General features: G+C 54.4%; 5 protein-coding genes across 5 annotated transcripts; 2 read left to right on the plus strand and 3 right to left on the minus strand.

Moving 5' to 3' along the window:
• Nucleotides 1–2211: 2211 nt before the first annotated feature.
• ERG1 (Squalene epoxidase) lies at nt 2212–3711 on the plus strand (the record flags this gene model as incomplete). Its single annotated transcript, XM_023601158.2, has 1 exon — nt 2212–3711. One exon carries the CDS (start codon nt 2212–2214, stop codon nt 3709–3711), a length of 1500 nt encoding a protein of 499 aa, XP_023453875.1.
• A 159-nt stretch (nt 3712–3870) lies between these two features.
• On the minus strand, nt 3871–4899 carry RHO25_009630 (uncharacterized protein; the record flags this gene model as incomplete). Its single annotated transcript, XM_023601159.1, has 1 exon — nt 3871–4899. The coding sequence occupies one exon, from the start codon at nt 4897–4899 to the stop codon at nt 3871–3873; it is 1029 nt and encodes a 342-aa protein (XP_023453879.1).
• A 459-nt stretch (nt 4900–5358) lies between these two features.
• On the plus strand, nt 5359–7276 carry PYR7 (CTP synthase; the record flags this gene model as incomplete). Its single annotated transcript, XM_023601160.2, has 3 exons — nt 5359–5392; nt 5456–5488; nt 5544–7276. 3 exons carry the CDS (start codon nt 5359–5361, stop codon nt 7274–7276), a joined length of 1800 nt encoding a protein of 599 aa, XP_023453878.1.
• Nucleotides 7277–9931: 2655 nt separating this feature from the next.
• On the minus strand, nt 9932–11275 carry RHO25_009632 (uncharacterized protein; the record flags this gene model as incomplete). The annotated part of the gene is made up of 1 exon (XM_023601162.2): nt 9932–11275. One exon carries the CDS (start codon nt 11273–11275, stop codon nt 9932–9934), a length of 1344 nt encoding a protein of 447 aa, XP_023453874.2.
• Nucleotides 11276–17332: 6057 nt separating this feature from the next.
• RHO25_009633 (uncharacterized protein) lies at nt 17333–19181 on the minus strand (the record flags this gene model as incomplete). Its single annotated transcript, XM_023601163.1, has 3 exons — nt 17333–18018; nt 18085–18827; nt 18901–19181. The coding sequence occupies 3 exons, from the start codon at nt 19179–19181 to the stop codon at nt 17333–17335; spliced, it is 1710 nt and encodes a 569-aa protein (XP_023453873.1).
• Nucleotides 19182–19484: the final 303 nt, after the last annotated feature.

Here is a 19484-nt window from a genome sequence, read left to right on the forward strand (position 1 = left end):
ATAGATGTCGCGCAAAGGCCAGCTCTAGATACGTGTCTCCGTGATGCTCAACAGCTGCGAAATAGCACCTCCACGGCATTTCCAGTTCCGATCCCAAGATCGTGTTGTTACCGTCACTTCCGCGTTCTTGTGCTTCGAAATATCTCGAGGTGTCTTGAAGAAAGGTTCTCACAAGATGTCATTGCGCCACTCTCCTGGTCGATTGGTCGTCATTACATCGCTATCGTCGCACGCCTTGTTGGCGGCCAAAACACAGCTCGCCCAGAGAAAGGCGCAAAAGGCAGCAGATGAGGTCGCAAACACGCCCAAAAAAACTGACCAAACAATAGCAAAAATCACAAACTCCTTAACTTACAAACGCAAACAAGATTCGAACTCCGCAATCCCTCACTCATCACCTCCAAAACAATGGCAAAAAGAAAACAAAGTAAAGTGAAGAAAGGCAAAAACAAAACAAAAAAAGGACCAAGCTACTCTAGTGCGCAATTTTGCTCGAAAATCATGACCGATCGATATCTTATACCGATATATGCGTAGTACGAATTGAGATTGTGTCTTAGTACTTTTCAAATTGGTTCATGCAATGTGCGAATCCCCTATTGGTGTTTTGTACTCCCCAAAGTAGCTTGGTCGAGGCGCAGTACTTTTGGAGCTTTTATTAAGACTGCTGTTGTGTGGAGGGTGGCGGGGGGATTGCGATTGCGGCGGCTATTTGTGGCGGAATGAAGTGCATCGGAACGTTGGATGCGGCGGGGAAGGCTGCATGAGAAGTGAAGTGAAGTGTGGGCGGTGGTCCGTGCACGGTCGTTTGTGCCTTTTGATCTTGTGCGGAGCACTTTCTTTGGAGTTCGGTCGGGTTGAGGAGATTCTGGCTCTTGGTGAAAGTGAAGATCTTGCTCATTGAAGCTGTGTTCATCGTCCCGCCGCTCATGTCCATTCTAGGGAGGTGTAGTTCCAACGTGACCTGACGAATAACCTCTCCCAAGTCGCAATAATCAGCACACTATTCTTCGTACCTGCAGACCAACAAGTGAAGACGTTGTACGTCAGGTTATCTCGAGTGCCAGGAAGTCTCTGCATGAAAGTGAATTCGATATGAGAGACCTTTTCTGCTTCGCGAGCGCATGGAAACCGCTGCTGATGCTTACATACCGCATGTACCAATTCTCATGGTACCAGCCGCGGTCCAGTTCCACGTATCAAGGATCTCTTTGTCAGAGGGCCAACCTGTCCAAGGGTTCTCAAGCATGCCCATGTCCTTCACAATGACGAGCGCGAAATGTAATGGTGAATGTAAGGGTGCTTGCACTTGCTATGGGGTTGTCTTCTCGCCGCTACTGCCAAGTTGATCGGGAGTCTGTCGATGCGCTCCCAGTAGCTCGTGCTATACCATATATGGTCCGCAAAGTCTCCGATCAGCGGACTCACACGCAAACTCTTGGGGACGCGCGATAGAGACTGCCTCCAAAGATCGGTTGGCAATGCCCCGTCAAATTGACCCGCATACCATTGGCCCCATCCGACGAGACTTGTACGGGCTCCCACGTATCCAATGGTTAAATTATGCTGCCGCGTCATCTGCTCCCATGGCCCTTGTGCTAAGTCGTAAACTGGTGCGGCGATGGCAGGTAGGGTGAGCCAAACTGCCAAGCTCAGCACGTTGGGCGATGCCGTGCAGCGACTCAGTGTAGCTTAAGCTTCGGCAGCTTCTCCATGCCGCCTATGCTATCAGAGGACCTGCACAGCATCTCGCCTTGGAATACTGGTGGATGTTTGCGCATTGCACATCGTTGACTAGGGAACTTGCTGGCCCGATGTCGATGTCGTGGCCTCAGACCAGATGCCGTAGACAATCACGGTACACTCCTGACAGCATGGATCGACGAGCAGCACAGTCGCATGAGTCGAGATGGTGGCTCAGCATCACTGTGGCGATGAGGTCGACAAGTGAGGCAGCACACGTGAACAAAGCTAGCAAACGGGAAGTCCCGATTCGATCGTGCCTGACGTGGATCTCCTCGAAGACTGCAGCCGGAGATCGGAAAACAGGGTCCGGAGCATCTCGCATCTCGCCATTGCCTCATGGGTCCCTGGCACAACCCAAAAGTCGTAAGACGTTTATTTCTCTTCTAAATCGCCCACCACAACCCAAACACACGTTCACTATTGGTTGCGACTCAGGCGCATAGACATATACAAGAGTCGCCCAACATGAATCTACCCTCCTCCCTCATACCAGCACGACCTGCTCTCGCACACAGAGCCGAGGAAAACAGAACGATGCACCACGAAGCCGACGTGGTAATTGTGGGCGCTGGCATTTTTGGATGCGCAGTCGCATGGGCGCTTGGGAACCAGGGAAGAAGTGTCATACTGCTGGAAAGATCGCTGAAGGAGCCCGATCGCATTGTGGGAGAATTGCTGCAGCCAGGGGGCGTGCAGGCTTTACAGACGTTGGGACTGAGAGACTGTCTTGAAGGCATTGATGCGATCAAGGTGTTCGGCTACGATGTGATATACTATGGCGACGAAGTGCGGATATCGTATCCTATGAACGCGAGCGACACACCGGAAGTGGACGAGAAGACGAGCCTCACAGACGAATACCGAGGGACGAAGAGGAAGCGACCAGAAGGACGATCCTTTCACCACGGACGCTTCATCCAAAACCTGCGAGCGAAAGCGAAGTCGAACCCCAACGTGACCGTCGTCGAAGCAACGGCTACAGACCTTATTCGAGGCGAATACACGGGGGACATCCTGGGAGTGCAGGCCACGCGAAACGGCGAAGCAGATTCATACTTTGGAAGTCTGACCATCGTTGCTGATGGGTATGCGAGCAAATTCAGGAAAGAGTTCAGATCCGATGCGCCCGTGGCCAAATCAAAATTCTGGGCTCTCGAGCTCATCGATGCGGATTTGCCCATGCCGAATCACGGGCATGTTCTTCTGGGAGATGGCAAACCAGTTCTATTGTACCAGATCGGCACACATGAAACACGAGCTTTGATTGATATCCCGAACGACTTGCCCTCGGCAAGCGTCCAGAACGGCGGGGTCAAAGGGCATCTGAAGAATGTTGTGCTCCCGTCATTGCCCAAGCGGGTGCAGCCTTCATTCGCAGCAGCAATTGAGAAGGACAGGTTACGATCAATGCCAAACTCATGGCTACCGCCAACAACAAACAAGACTCCAGGCCTTCTCATTCTCGGCGATGCAATGAATATGCGACATCCCCTCACCGGTGGTGGCATGACGGTCGCCTTCAACGACGCCGTACTTCTCTCGGAACTGCTTGCACCGGAAGTCGTCCCAGATCTGAGTGACAGCAAACTCATCCTCCAACAGATGCGAACCTTCCACTGGAGACGAAAGAGCTTGACAAGCGTGATTAACATCCTCGCGCAAGCACTTTACGCTCTTTTCGGCGCAGATGATGCACAACTCAAGGCCCTCCAGATGGGTTGCTTCCACTACTTCAAGCTCGGAGGAAATTGCATTGATGGACCTGTGGGACTTCTGGCTGGCATCATCCGACAGCCCTTCGTCCTGTTCTACCACTTTTTCGCCGTGGCATTATACGCCATCTGGATCTACATCACGAGCGGCAATCCTCTGCTTATTCCGCTTCGAGCTGTTGCGAGCATTGGCGTGTTCTGGAAAGCTTGTGTTGTCATCTTCCCATATATTTTCAGCGAATTGAGGCCATGAGGAACCAGACATGTGGGCCATCCAGATCAGATTAGCGCATCGCGAGCAGCATTAAAGAGATGTAATATTACGATAGAAGGACTTTTCAGGTGTACAGATTGTGTAAATAGTCATAATTCGAGATACCCTTTTCATGAGAATCATAGCGTCGTGCCATCTTCAGTGGTGCTTGAACCATGTCGCGGGCTTGTGTTTTCCATCTGAGTCTTCGAGTCCTTCGTAGAGTGGAACCTGCCAGCTCTCCGATGGATTGTTGTAGCGATGAAAGTACTCGCCCAATTTGCTCAACTTCTTGAAATCCTTCTTCTTCAGCACACATCCTGATGCATGGAAGTTACCTTCGATGTATTCCTTGTGTATACTTTTTGGGATCACCGAAGTTCCTCGCGACATTCCCCATTGCAAAGCAACTTGCGCAGGCGTGCAACCGCGCTTCTTCGCGATCTTGTGCAGAACAGGGCTTCTCAAAAGCGGTTCTGGCTTATCGCCTTCTTTGTATGTTGGATTTGTTCCTGCGAGAGGCGAGTAGGCCGTAACGTGGATGTTGTGGTTCGCATGCCATTCGACCCACTCTTTTTGTTGGAGATAAGGATGAGTCTCGAATTGATGCACGTGTGGTGGCGTGGAAGTGTTGTTCAACAAGTCTGTCAGTTGCTTGGGACTGAAATTGCTGACTCCTATGTGGCGTGTTTTGCCGGCTTCGAACTGCTTGACCATGGACTCCCAGGTTTTGAGATAATAGATTTGGTTTTTGCCGCCAGCTCCGGATGCTACGGGCCAGTGCATGTGGTAGAGATCGAGATAATCGAGGCCTAGTTTTTGAAGGGAAAGATCGAGGCCTTCTTGCACGGCTTCTGGGGCATGATGGTCGTTCCATAGCTTGGAGGTGATCCAGAGGTCTTCACGCTTTAGACCGGTCTTCTTCAAGCCATCGGCCAGGCCTTTACCAACTTCTTCCTCGTTTCCATACGCGGCTGCGCAGTCGATGTGGCGATAGCCGACTTGGATCGCCCAAGATACTGCTTCGCTGGTGTTTGGCTGCTTGAGATTCCAAGTACCGAAGCCCAGCAGTGGTATAGCATCCAGTGTCAGTGGCTGTGCTTTCTGCTCAGCGGGGTAGAGAGGAATCTGCTGCTCCTGCGAGACGACAAAAGCTGCTAATGGCAGAAGGTGAGATAGTCCTTTCATACTGGATAGAGGAAATGTGATGAAAAGTGCAGAAAGGGACACGCAGAAGCATTGTAGATGAAGCACAATAGTTATACCTGATTCGCGTCGTGCCAGGATGGATCGTGATCGTGATGCAATAGCCGCAGGTCAGCGGCTCATCGGGCAGCTGCATTGAGCTTGACCGCGTCCTCGGAGTACACTACACTTCCTGAGGGTGAAATTGATACAGGTGAGCGTACGAGGGCCTGCAAATGTGATTCCACACGCAGAATGTTCATACGAGAGGTGAACGACGACGTGACGTCGGACCCAGGCACACGAACGGAGGGACGCGCTAGTTAGTCCCGCGGCGCGTGAAAGTCTTGGCGCGTTTCTTTCGGGTAATAAATCTTCGAGTCCTGCTTGGTGGAAGGGCTTTTCTTTCTTTCCGCTCCCTGAACCGGAGACAGGCCACCACAAGGTGTAATAGCATTCAACATGGGCGGAATGAAGTACGTTCTCGTGTCAGGAGGTAAGAGCTGAGCATTTCCCGCGGCGAGCAGGACATGGCAGGATTTCATGTTGACTTCGGCAGGCGTCATCAGCGGCGTGGGAAAGGGCATTATTGGTATGATACTGCTCCCCTTGTCGCGCTGTGCTGCAACGAGACTTACGCGATGAAGCCTCTTCCGCGGCTCTGCTGCTTCAGACTATGGGTCTGAAGGTCTCCAGCATCAAAATCGACCCATACATCAACGTCGATGCGGGGCTGATGAACCCACGCGAGCACGGCGAAGTCTACGTCCTGGACGACGGCGGCGAGGTCGACCTTGATCTGGGCAACTACGAGCGATACCTGAACATCACCCTCACGCGCCAGAACAATATTACGCTGGGAAAGATCTACAAGAACGTGATTGACAAAGAGCGGAACGGCGAGTATTTGGGAAAGACCGTGCAGGTTGTGCCACACGTCACCGGAGAAATCGAGCAATGGATCGCCCGAGTCGCCAAAGTGCCCGTAGATGGCAGTGGTGAGGAGCCAGACGTGTGCATCATCGAGCTGGGAGGCACTGTTGGAGACATCGAGAGCATGGCATTCGTGGAAGCACTTTGCGAGCTGCGTCGAAAGGCAGGCCGCGACAACTTCATGCAAATTCACGTCTCCTATGTCCCCGTCATCCACGGCGAGCAGAAGACGAAGCCAACACAGATGGCCATCAAAGCTGTGCGATCAGCTGGTCTGATCCCAGACCTCATCGCGTGTCGCTGCGAGAAACCATTGGATCCCAACGCCATCGACAAGATTGCTCGTTTCTGCCAGGTGGAGAACCAGAACGTTTTGGCTGTCCGAGACATGCCTTCGACATATCAGGTGCCGATCCTGCTTCACGAGCAGAATCTCGTCCAGATGATGACCTCCACCCTGCGCTTAGATGCACTCACCTTGTCACCAGCATCGCTCGAAAAGGGCGAGCAGATCTGGAACACCTGGCGTGCCCTCACCTTGGGTCTGGAACACGTGCACGAAGAGGTCGAGATTGTCCTGGTCGGCAAATATCTTGAGCAGCCAGATGCCTACTGTTCTGTCATCAAGTCTCTCGAGCATGCTGCTATGTACTGCCGCAAGAAGCTGCGGGTCAAGAATGTTGATGCTGAGCATCTGGAAAAGCAGACAAATCGCAGCGACCCCGCCGCTTTCCACAAGGCCTGGCACGATGTGTGCACCGCTTCTGGCATCCTCATCCCTGGCGGCTTTGGTAGCAGAGGCACCGAAGGCATGATCGCTGCCGCGAACTGGGCGCGAGAGAACAAGGTTCCTTACTTTGGCGTGTGTCTGGGTATGCAAATTGCGGTCATTGAGTTTGCGCGGTCAGTATGCGGTGTGACACTGCCGCAGGCTACCTCGTACGAGTTCGATGGCACGGACTCCGACCGAGTCATTATCGACATGCCTGAACACAATCCAGGCCAGATGGGCGCTACCATGCGACTGGGGATCAAACCAACTTATTGGCAGCCAAACACAGAGTGGAGCAAGCTCCGCGCCCTCTACGGGCTGAAGAACGACAGTGTCATGGAACGACACCGACATCGCTACGAAGTCAACCCAGAGTACATCGAGCGCCTCGAACAGCACGGGTTGACTTTCATCGGAAAGGATGAGACCGGTGTGCGAATGGAAGTCATCGAGCTGAAGGATCATCCTTACTTCGTGGGCGTGCAGTTCCATCCTGAATATCTCAGTCGTGTATTGAGCCCATCTAAGCCCTACTTAGGGTTCATCGCCGCGAGTGCCCGAATGCTCGACCAAATCACACGCAAGGGCAGCTCTTCCGGACGAATCTCACCAATCTTGGGCATGCTTGAGGAGTCCAACATCAGCAATGGTCATGTCAACGGTAACACTCGATGAGGACCGTCTGGCACTCCACGCGATCCGTGGGCCATGCGCGTACCTCAATTGTACCGACCGCCTACTTGATTTTGGAGCGACGCTCTTGACTTAACGAAGCTTTGGCGTTCAGGGTTTGGCGTGGATGACGATGAAAAAGAAGCTAGATTACGGCGTAAGGGACCTGGCTGCAGGATGCAGCGCACATGGCTGGCACGCCAAAGATACCAGGTATTCAAACTTAGAGTTCACAGCCTTGACCGATTTTCCTCTCACCGACTCCCTCCTTGCTCGATCTAGCGTTGCCACAGGACCACCAATCTGGTCAGCCGGGCTTGCTGAGACTTCGCCTAGTGGTGCTCCAACACACAACCGGGGAGTGTTTCCATGGCCACCTTGGCAACAACCACGAGCCCGCAGCAATGCCACAGTCTGACTTTAAGTGTTTGAACCAACGCCAAGAAATGTCCTCACTCAGACTAGGCTGGCCTGACGCGAACTGGCTCTGGTGCTTGAGGGACGACCATGATCCTGCCCGAAGGTGTCGAAGGGCGTCACAATAACACACATCCTCATTTTGCTGGGCGTCAATGTGGACCGACACGGCGCGACAGAAGTCACAAGTAGTGAATGCAGGCGATGCCGTCACAAAGGCGGGCGTCCTGGGGAACTCTATCGTCCCCGGTCAGAGACATCCCACCCGCCGGACCGACTCTCCGCGAATAGGCGCATTCTTGATGCGACTCGGATTCTCTATGCCGGTTGTTGCAAAACCGGATCTCACCATCCGTACCGTTAATAGTCGTAGCACGAGAGCCTGAGCCATCCCGCAAGGCAGGATTGACCTGGTGCATCGAGGGTGACGTGCTGATCTTTGCAGCACAGTTGCGAGTGAGCGGTACACTTCACAATACATCCCGTGCGAACGACCGGTCCACTGTTGCTCCGGTCCCTAACCTTTATAGGTCGTTGCAGAACAGCAGGCTTTGACAGCATCTGCCGAAGCGCGTTATTGCATACGAACGTTCTCTACAGAGAAAGTCTACATCGATACATACTCTTGCGCGGGATAACATTTGACACTGGCAGGCCACCACCACGCCATGACGAGCGCTCCATCACGCAAACCATCAGCGACGAAACGAACATCGTCCAATCGACCCTAGTCTCTGCCGCGTCATCTTGGCGCGACAAACCATGCCATACCAGGATCTAGCTTTCGAATCTGTTGAAAGCCGCTCTTCGTCCCGTCAAATACGCACCTCTCACCGGTCGTACGCAAGAAAAGAGGAGTCAAAACACTATTTTGTTCAGTCATCGATAGTTCTTGGCCTGAACATGATCTCCGATTTCACTTGCCGCAATCAATTGCTGACATTAGGGCTTCCACGGCCGAACAAGCTTTCAACACGGAAAGAGTACAGTACGTACTCATCTTCACCCCATCATCTTAATCTAGCTTCTTGTACCTTCTCGGCAGTCAGGCTGGGCCCAATCGCCAACCGAACTACAGAGAGCCGGACAGATTTCGCCGGCTCTCTCTCTCTCTCTTTTCTAATCATTTCAATCAAAGCATTCCACCAAGAAATTGCCGGCGAACATTTCCAACTTATCGTACGTCAACGAATCCGGATTCATCCCACGACGATCGTCACGGCATTGATAGTACTGCACCGTACGCTATCGCGAATCGAAGATGTGTTTATCCTGGCGAACTGTCTTAGGTCCGGCTCCAAAGTAAGGGTAGGGCTCAGCGACCACTTGAGCCGATCGATGAATGAATGACTTTTTTATCCGGCCGAATTTCGTGCTCTCGCTTTGTATCCTGTGGACCCCTGTTGCAGGTGTACATACGAGGTTGTACTCTGCAGAAGTAGATCGATGTGCGCGACGAGAGTCATCTGGAGACAGGTCACGGAGATAAGGCCGTCGAGTGTCGCCGTTGAAGACACCACAGTCTCTGCACACCTGATCATAATCGCCAGTATCACGGAACTGCAAGCTCGAGAGCGCACCGCAAAGGGAAGTACCTTTCTGCTTCGACCTGGATGTGGCTTTTGGAGATGAGTGCAGCTGCTTGGGCAGAAGAAGGAGAGATATCGATACTGCTGGGTGCTACAATACGCTACAATACTGTTCATGGGTAACATAAAAGACCTAGCCCGAACGTTTCAGAATATTTTCGTCAGAGAACGAAAAGCAAAAGAGCCCAAGCAATGCTCCTCAGACACGCACACATAGCCACCATACATGCGGACCATTACGGTGTTCTTGTTCGTTGCAAATCGTTACCCGCCCCGGGAAGCCCAAAGTGTAGACTCGACTCAGCTCGCTCGCTCATCGTCCAGATCCAGCAAACAAAAGAGAGGCCCGAGAAGCCGAAAAGAGACATCGTTCCTGGGGTTGAATCGTACAGTCTTTGCGTATCGTCGGAAAGTCCGCCCACGAGGCGTACAGCTGAAGTGTTGGTGTAACAATATGGTTGGAGAACGGCGTTTTGCGGCGTTAGCAGCACCGCCACACCTGCTCGTACCCCGCTTTGCGCATGTCAGGACCTGGTAGATGAGTGCATGAAGGCGCTCGCCTGATGAGACGGAAAATCAGGGCGCGCACAAGAAGATCCTCTTCCTGTCGACCCAAATTCCTTTCTCGATTCCTCCTCGTCAATCACGTTTCTTAATCCCTTCTTCTCCTCTTTCCCTTCTTGCCACCAGATTTGACTCTCGGGCTCCCACTCGCTGAACCACTCTCCATCTCCACGTCCGAATCGTCACTTCCTCCGTCCGACGAACCGCCCGAGTGCTCCTGCGCCGACTTTTTCGCCTTCGTCTTGCCTTTCCTCGCCTCTGAGCCCTTCTTCACTCCAACGTTCAAGCCCTGCCGTCGCAGCGCTTTGAGCAGAGAGCTACTTGCTCGCATACCGGGGAAGTCTTTGGCGGTGTACACGCTGAAAGAGTCTGAAACAATACTGCTGTGGGTGGTGACGCACGTCATGTTGGTCCCATCCACGCGAATGAGCTTGAATTTGAGACGGTATTGGCCCGGGGAGCGGCAGCTGAGATCCGGAAAGACGAAGAAGGTGCCTGCAAGCCCATTCTCGTCTTTGGCTTGGTAGGGTGAAGCGACGAGCGTGCCCATGAGTCGTCGAGTAGATGGCATATCCGGCATAGACGGTGTGAGCTCGGTTTCATCCTCGGCGCCATCAGCGTTCAGTAAGGTGCAGTGCAGCGCGAGCATGCCACTGGGGTCGAGCTCAGGTAAGCCATTTTGGTCAGTGATCTTCAACTCTAGGATAGGCGGTGGATCAATGACTCGGCGATCTCGCTCGCCGAAACCGCAAGCGCGAGCGGCTGCAGGCTGCTGTCTGATAGCCAGATTGTAGTTGAGTGGAGGCGGTTGAGGTTTCGGCTTGGGTGTAGACCCTGCTTGGCTCGAAGGTGGGAATGACGATCGAGGAGATGGCTGAGAATGCGTATAACTCTTGGGAGACGAGAAGACACTTCTTGTGGGGCTATACTGGTGAGATGCAGCACGTTCGAATTGGACCGGTGGAGGAGGTGGGTGCTGTGCTGCGCGTTGGTACTGTTCTATCGGGTGCTGCTGTTGATATTGCTGTTGTCTCAATGGCTCCGGAATCTGGTCCAGACGATGTTGAGTAGCATATGGAGGTAATTGCGGTGGCGGTGCAGCTCGATAATCGCCAACCGAACTACCGTAAGTGACGGGCGCGGGGTGGAAATGCCTCTGGTATGGCGCCTGAGGAGGCTGGCGTGCACGCGGCGGTGAAGGCGGGCTCGTTAGGAGCTGCGCGACAGGTATTGATCTCGACGGAGCTCTGGGCGGGGAGACTGGGCCCTGGAGAGGGATCTGCATGGGCGGCAGCTGGACTGGTCGACCACCATCTTCAGGCGCAGCCCTCATAGCATGTATTGGGGGCAACTGGGGACCAGAGGCTCGTTGGTCCGGTCGGCCTAGATAGTTTGATGGCGGAAATGTCGGTATACGTTGTGTCTGCGCCATTCTGGTTTGGTCATCGTACGGAGGCTGTATCGGCACTGGACGAGACATTGGGAACAAGACTCCAGCTCGCGCTCCAGTGCTTGACTGTGGTAGCTAGTTGACAACGATCGGCAAGAAGCAGCACACCAGAGATATCTATGGTGTTGCTCGACGAGTGCAAAGCTGCGTGTTCGAAGTGGCGTGAGGATCTGCGGCCAGGGCGGCCAAATGTAGGCTCGTATGCAACGTGCGACTAATGCGTGCAGGACGCAGACCGGATTGTTCTTGGCTTATTGTACTTGAGACGAGATGACGGCTTGATATGGGCGTGTAGTGAGACCAGTGGTCGTCTGTCGAAGAAAGTCGGGCACGATGGAGGAGGCACCCGAAGATCATGCGTGCGGATTTGGCAGCTGAGACGATAATGCGAGCTTGTTCGTGTTTGCCGAGTTCGAAAAAAGGACGACGGGGAACTGGTGGCACGTCGCTGAAGCGGCGTCGTGCACAATGTCACCAAGAAGAGCGGTGGGTATGGTGTTAGCGCAGGGATAGTCCCTTTTACTTAATGTCCTCCACAGCTACACACACGGCGAGGCGCTAAGGCACTGGCTCCCAGATCGAGATACCCTGGTTTCGGTGGTGATGCACCAGGACGAAGGCGTCGAAAGCAGCGACAACGTAGACGAGCGCTTGGTAGCGAAGTGGCCAGGGTTGGCAGGACCGGTCTTTTGGCAGAATGCAAGTAGGACCTGGTGGTATCGCTTGTGAGATTCTCCGTGCGCCAGCATTGCATCAACAGGGCCAAGCGGTGCGTAGTGGCAGGCCGACATGGGCGATTCGTGCGAGGTGGGACGCCGACACCATCATGTCGCTAGCCGGCGATGGAAGAACACATCCCGAGAAGAGACCACTCAAAGGAGCCTAGAGGGGCCGGGGTGGCTCGCAGCGCTTACCGCAATACCAGGTTATCGGACTGCCAACTCGTAGCTGCGAGCTGTGTGTCCGAGGGCGCTACCGAATCTCAAGCCACCGTCGTGTCACGCAGTCGCGAGAGGCACAGTAGCGGCATGAACCACTCAACGCGCACGACCAGGGCTCTGCACAAGCGCAGAAGCCGCACAGCACAATCCTGAGGCAGCGAATCGAGCGCACGCATCGCCTGGTCGACTGGGGCAGCGCCGCCAAGCCTGCTCGTCCGTCGGTTTGCGTGCTGGTGGCCTGTCGCGCGTTATCAGTAGGCCGTATGCTGTATGCTGTAGACTGGTACTGGAGCAGCAGATGCCAGATGCCCGTCCATCGCGATGGCCGTCGTCCAGCAAGGAGGCAGCTCCTGATCAGGGTGGCTGTCCGCGATGCTCACGCGCAGCACACAGCACGCATTGCAACAGTCGAGATTGACGACTCTGTGCGACCCACCCTTTCCGACTTCTCATGCCCCCGCGCGCCGCATTTGCAGCCACATATAGCCCTGGAACGCGTCCGTGTCAGAGGGCCGCAGATGTGGTGTCGCTGTGAGACGGGTGTGCGAAAGGCACACTCCGGAGCTCACAGAATGCGGAGCTGCTGCTCACAGACGGCGCACTCCCTTCTGCTGCTGGTGAGAGGCGTATGGATCTGATACCGACTCCGCAGGTCCCCTCCAGCCAATGCGATCCCGGTCACAGCTGTGATGTAGAAGTAAAACATGCAGCAGAACCATGCAGCCCGGGTTGCGCAGTCCCCAGCAGCACTGCCGTTGGCGGTGGTGGAGGAGGCAGACGGTGGGTGAATGGGATGGGGTATGGGCGCAGCCTGTGTGGGTGGAAACTAGGACCGCTTTCCGCCTCCGCCCGCTGCTGCACTTCGCGACCTCTTGAGACGAGATGGACGACACTTGCTGTGCTCGGCTGCGCTAACCGACAAAACCATGATCCATGCCATTGTGTTGCGTCAAAGCCGCGATGGCTGGCCCTACACCGGACAGGGCTCACCGTGCCTTCACGCTCCGTCGTCGCTGATGAGCATGTCGCGAGGCGCGCGTCGCGCACAAGTCGACGCGCACCATCGCGGTACTCCCATCTGCTGCGTGGGAGGATTGCATGCCCGTTTGCGGCGCCGCTGCAGTGGCCGAGTGGAAGGCCGGCGGACGTGCAAACCCGGCGCGAAGAGCACTAGCGCTGCTGTCGTCCCCTGTGAGCGAGTGCCAATCAACGGCCCAGCCAAAATGCGGTCGTCATGTCGTGGAAGAGGGTGAAGAGGTGCAGAGCAGAGCCAGGAAAGTGCTGCTGCACGTGGTGGATGGTGGAAGAGGAGGCGGCTGTGGCGCTTTCGACAGCGGGAGGCTTCGCGCTTCGCGAGCCAGGCAGCCGCCGCGGTCGCGACTCCTCGAACACGACACGACACGACACGACACGACACGACACGACGCTCATCCTGCAAGCCGACGTTCACCTCGCCCGTTCATGCACTGCGGAGTCGACGAAACCAGGTTTGCGTCCACCGGCGACGCCCACTCCTCCTCGATGCGCCCGCTCTGACCAGGCCGATGTGACGAGCGACGACGCCAGCGCTGCACGGCATCCACCACAACTCCCCGCCTACTGCCTGCCCACAGCACCTTGCCTGGCCCCATCACAGCATTTGCAGCTGTTCCTCGCTCTCGAGCTGCGAGATGCGCTCACCCCAATATCGACAGCTGCGCGCGTCCCCCTTCGACTGGAGCATGGCCAATATCGACCTTCCGCAGCCACTCCATTCGTCGCATCATGTGCAAGCTCAGCATTCACACGACCGACGAGACCCTGGCTGCACCGCGGCAGCTACTGAAAATTCGCAGTCCCGTACACTAGCCGGCCCGTCCTGACGACCTCTACGTTTCGGTCCACTCCTACCGGCGCTATCATTGAGCGTTAAGTGAACGTCGCCTCGTAAGCGACACTGGTCGCTCGACTCTCAAGAGCAATGTCACCACCAATCTGCTGAGGATGCGCAAACTTCGGCCCGAGCTGCTCGTACATGCAGTCGCGACGAAGCCCCAGCAAAGCGTACCACATCTCTGGTTCCGCACAATTTGGAGCAGAAAATGATGACGCAGCTCCAGCTGCTGCATCCACATCGCTTCTCGTGTTTGTACCAGCACAGCGGTCACGCTGGCCTTTTGAGAGCGAGCGCCGCGTTTCGCAATTTGTCGTTGATTGTTTGCCTGGGAAGCGCACACGTGTGCGCCGCGAGCTGCACATCGAGAAAATCGGAATTGTTCCGATGCTATTCAAGAGCTAGAACTGGCAAAGGACGGCCTTTGACAGGAAACTGCGTCGAACATTTCTAGACTTTCCGCCCAATTTCGGCCGACCCGAGAATTAGGCAGTTGGGCACATCATGATTGCTTGCCCCGAAGTTCAATACTTCCCGGACTACCTTATCACTCCCCGCCTCTGCAAAGCGCCGCACTAAGTCTTGCACATGTGGGCCCTGCATGCACAGCATGGTATCGCAATCACACGGTCACTACTGAATTCATCAAGGGACTGCTAATTAGAGCGAGAGATGCGATCAAAACACACCACACTGAAGTGTGTCATGCGAACATCATGGTGAGCAAATCATACTGATGGCCGTAGAGTTACTCGCATACTGCACCTCACTAACGAACTCGAATATTGGATGACATGCATTGTCGATTATGCCGCTCATGGGCCTCAGCGAGCGCAGCATGAGCTGCCTCGTTCTCTGCGCGACAGTCAGACTTTCACTCTTGGACTATATCGCATCCATTAGCGTGTTCATCAACGCGGTGACCAAGACTCTTTACTGACATCCCCTGGATACTGGATCGGTCAAACCTCAATGCCTTCTCCTGCAATCCTCGCTCTGTGCGGCTCGGCTGGCGGCCATTCCTAGAGGCCTTCACGCGGCGACCTCAGAACCAACTCTCTTGTCCGCAGGAATAGATCCAGGGTGTCGCATGATGCAACATGCTTCGTGGATCCAGTACCGTCGGTTCGCGACCTGCATGTTTATCGCTCTGTTGCGTTGGCGCGCAAAGCGCGCTGGCAGCAATGCACTGAGCCTTTCCTGGCAGTGAACGACTTACGAATCCGGAGACATGCATTCTCTTGCGTCCCAAATAGGCCCTGCGTGACCAATTCGTCATGCCCGGAACTCAGAGGATTTCTGGAACAGATGCCTTGTACCAACGCATCGCCCTCATTAACTCATCTCCCAATTCATTTGTGGTGTCATCGTACTCAGACACAAAGATACGGAGCTACAGCTTTTACACTCACCATGCAAATCCTTGTATGAGTCGCGCCCGCACGAGAGCACCTAATGATGCAAAGGATGAAACGGATCCGCTTTCTTTGCTTGAGTCCAATAAGAACAGAAAGATATCGAAAATTCTTGAGACGGTCAGCATCGCCAGTCTCAGCAACTCACGCTCACCGCTCTCATCTAAGCACTTTTACGGCCTTATGAGGGCAACTTATAGGTCACATTCTCGCGCATCGACAACCTTGAGCGCGTCCCCACTGGCTGTCCAGTCACCGTGGTAAGAGCCGGAAAGTGAGAAGTGCCGGCTCTCATGACCGCCTACGCGCTGCAGCTCGGAAGCAGAAATTGACCACGCGATCTACCACTCATTCGTGCAGCACCACGCGATCCATGGTTTGGTGTCTCCGCAGCTGCAAGCGACGAGCGAGGTTCAGTTTTGACTGGGGTCGAAGAGCTACGAAAAGGTGTTCGTGGCTATGCCTCTTGCTGCCCTTGGCCATCGTCTACGCAGACTTGTTGACTCGAGCAAGTATACCAGCTGGTCGGAACCCGTTTGACATGCTGGTTACACCCGGTAAATTGTTGTGTACGAGTGCGCTGCTGCCATGTACAACACTGCGACCAGCCATCATACCCTCCGAAGACGCAGGTGCTACAAACGAGCATTACCAAGTCTCGTACCGGCTGGATGCTTCTAGCATGATGTATCGGGTGCTGCTGTTAATGCAGGCATCGGCAGGATAGGCTGCTCCACTCTGGAAGTTCATATTTCGACCGACAAACCCCCAATACGCTCCTGACAATATCAAGGAAAAAAAAGAGACAAACAATCTGCTACGCTGCCTCCCTAAGAGGCTGCTCGCAGCACAGAATTTCCAATGCGGGCGAAGAAGTAATATGCAAATGATCAGCCAGGGGAACCCAAATGTACTGCCGAAAGTTCATAGCTATGATGAAGTGTTTCACGCAGATCTCAAGCCAAGCATTGCGAGGATTCTCTCCATGCGCGACAAGCCGTCAAGTACCATGGCGATTCGGTTCGACTCGGTGGCCTCGAGCCGGGACCTTCGACATCTGACAGAAGACTTCATCGAGACCATCTTGACATCTCCGCGCGTGCAGCGGATACAAGGCGGAGATGCGCGGCCCAAGTGTCGTACATGACCTGAAGCCAAAGATAGCCGTGACTTGAGGTGTGTATCGCAACATTCAAGAGCTTGGTGATCTGGACTTAGGGTTTCACATGCTGCCTACCTGGATGAGACACCGCCATCTGCAAACAAGCAACTCAGGGAACTAAAGCCGATTTTGTCCATCTTGGCGCTACGACTAGCTGCGACTAGCTACTCGCCTTTGCTAAATCGGAATCCAATCTCACTAAATCAGAATCTCGGATCCAACGCCGACTGCGCATAACCTGCTTGCGGCCTATTCCAGTTATCGTATACCCTTAGAGGATACCCTCTCCTCTAGGGACACTGCCGCCTCTCTCGCACTCGCCTACCGGCTCGCGCTCGTTCGTTGCCTAAAAGAAATAATGCTATCTTTTTAAGGGGCCTATGCCTCACGCGCTCGGGTATCGTACGTCGTCGCTATTGCTCGCAGGCTCGCAGCTCCGAGTACTCACTTCGCTCGCAAGCTCGCCTCGCTTGTCTGGGGAATTATTTAGAGTGCTCCGTTTCGAAATGGCCTGCCTTAGTTCTACGTAAAGCCGGCTTGATCCGAGATTCTGATTTAGTGAGATTGGATTCCGATTTAGCAAAACCGCTAGCTACTACCACGTAGAGCGACTGAGCAGTTCGAACGCGAAAGCTTGTCTAGCAAATTTCAGATTCCCTTCGATTTCCCAAGTCCGTCGCGCGGATCAGGTGGAGCGCCTGCATTAGCCTCTCCTCGTGCACTTTCTTCTTGGCGCGGTCGAGTGAGATGGGGTGTCTCGGTCGGCACTCCAGGATCGAAACTGACGGTACGCTTCATCGCAGACCTCATCGTTGACGGGCCTGCGGCTGCTGTCGGAACGCCAGGTCCAGTGCTTGCTGAGGCGTACGGCGCAGCAGCTGCCATGCCAGAGTGCACTCCGCCCATACCGTATGCAGCCGGATACAACCCGCCATATTCCATGTCTGGAGCGCTGTCGGCCGCGCCTGCTCTTGCTTGGAACGCCATCCGAGTGTACATGCCTTCTGCGGCCTCCATCGGTGGGGCGTAGGTTGTGTCCGCTCCGTACATCGCGCTCCTGTGCTGCTGCGCATCTGCTGATGCCGCTGCGTCAGCCGCATTATAGTCAGGCCTCCTTAAGGGGGGTGAAAAGTTTGAAGCAGCGGTAGCAGCTCCGTTCAAATGTGTCGGGGGCGCATCATGCGGATATGTTGGCTGCGCCCTGAGAGGTCCATTTCCATGCCCTGCGCCCATGTTCGCATGCAAAGATTCGACGTCATCGTCGAATACCATTCCTCCTGCCGGGCGATGAGGCCCAGAACCACCAGGCATAGGTCCTCTAGGCCCACGCATATCTAACTGACTCATCAGCAGGCTGGTTTCCAAGCAACTCAGTTGGGATCAAAGTTCTACGTACTCACCGCCAGTATACCCGCCAAGCATATCGCCATCATCTCTCCAGTCTCTCCGTCTTCTAAACCCAGCTCGTCTGGGCCGGAAGTCGTCGTAATCGTCATCGAAACCATCATCGTACGCGGTGAAGTTTCGTCTCCGTGCGCGTCTGCTCATATTCGCTGGTGGTAAGGGTGGCTGCTGCTGATCCATCATGCCATTCATCATCATACCATTGTTCATCATTGGTGGCATGACCCCAGCACCACCATTCATCATACCTGGATTCACGCCCATCTGCATGGAGGCAGCTGGTGTCATGCTTTGTTGTTGCATAGCTGCGGCCGCCATAGGGTTGTTCATCATGCCATTCATCATGGCAGCAGCTTGCATAGGATCAGGCATTGGTGTTGCCGGCATTCCACAACCTACTGTAGGTGCCACTCCTGCCATGCCCATCCCGGGCATAGTGCCTCCAGTAGCAGTGCACGGCATCATAGGGTTGGGCATCATTCCTGGCATCTGCTGTCTTGGGAAAAATTGCTGCTGCTGCTGCTGCTGAGCCATGCCTCCTCCGGAATACATCATCTGCGCCAGCTGGGGCATCATCTCTTTCAGCTGATTGAGCATATTCTGTCGATATTGCTCTTTCCTTCGATCCGTATCTGAGCCGAATAAGAATGCGTCTTGTTCGGACATGTGGCGTTGGTACTGCTCGGCCATTTGGTGGAAATTGGATTTGAGGTCTTCGAATTGATCCCAGGGGACGTATCTGAAGACACGCCAGAACTGTCAGCAACCTAACACATCAAACCAAAGTGGGTTTCTGCTGTGTCTTCACTCACCGTCTGCTCCTCCTGCCACCATGGTGTCTCCCTGCTCCACTACCATATTCACCATCCCAGTATCCTCCACCTCCGCCAGTCATCCCCGGCCAAGGCGGATACCCACTTCCTCCGTTTCCTCCTCCTCTACTACTCGAACCGTGATTCTTTCCATACTCTCTACTCGCCCATTCTTCCATCACTTCGCCCAACTTCTCATAGTCTCTCACAGTCCAACTTCTCGGATCCTTCCATGGCATCTGCGGCGCGGGACCAGCGCCCATCAGGAAAGAAGAGAACATGTCTACGGGGTCTTGATAGCGTTCGCGGCCGTCGCCTGTTTCGAATCGAAGCAAAATCAGCAACGAGAATAGAAGGCCTGGCATGAAGAAATGCACTTCGCCACGGGGTAAATTACCACGTACCTCCTCGTTCTACGTAAACGTATCGACTACTTCGATGATATGGCCGATCGCACCAGCAGCGATCTGGATGGCATTCGCGAAGGGTTTGAGAGGGGAGGTAGAGTTCGGTTTTGGAGGGTTGGATGCCCATGATCGTACCTGGTCAATCCCAAAAGCAATAATGCCTCTGGACAATACTGC

The sequence above is a fragment of the Cercospora beticola genome, chromosome 6, assembly GCF_033473495.1.
Source record: "Cercospora beticola chromosome 6, complete sequence".
Classification (NCBI taxonomy): Eukaryota; Fungi; Ascomycota; class Dothideomycetes; order Mycosphaerellales; family Mycosphaerellaceae; genus Cercospora; species Cercospora beticola.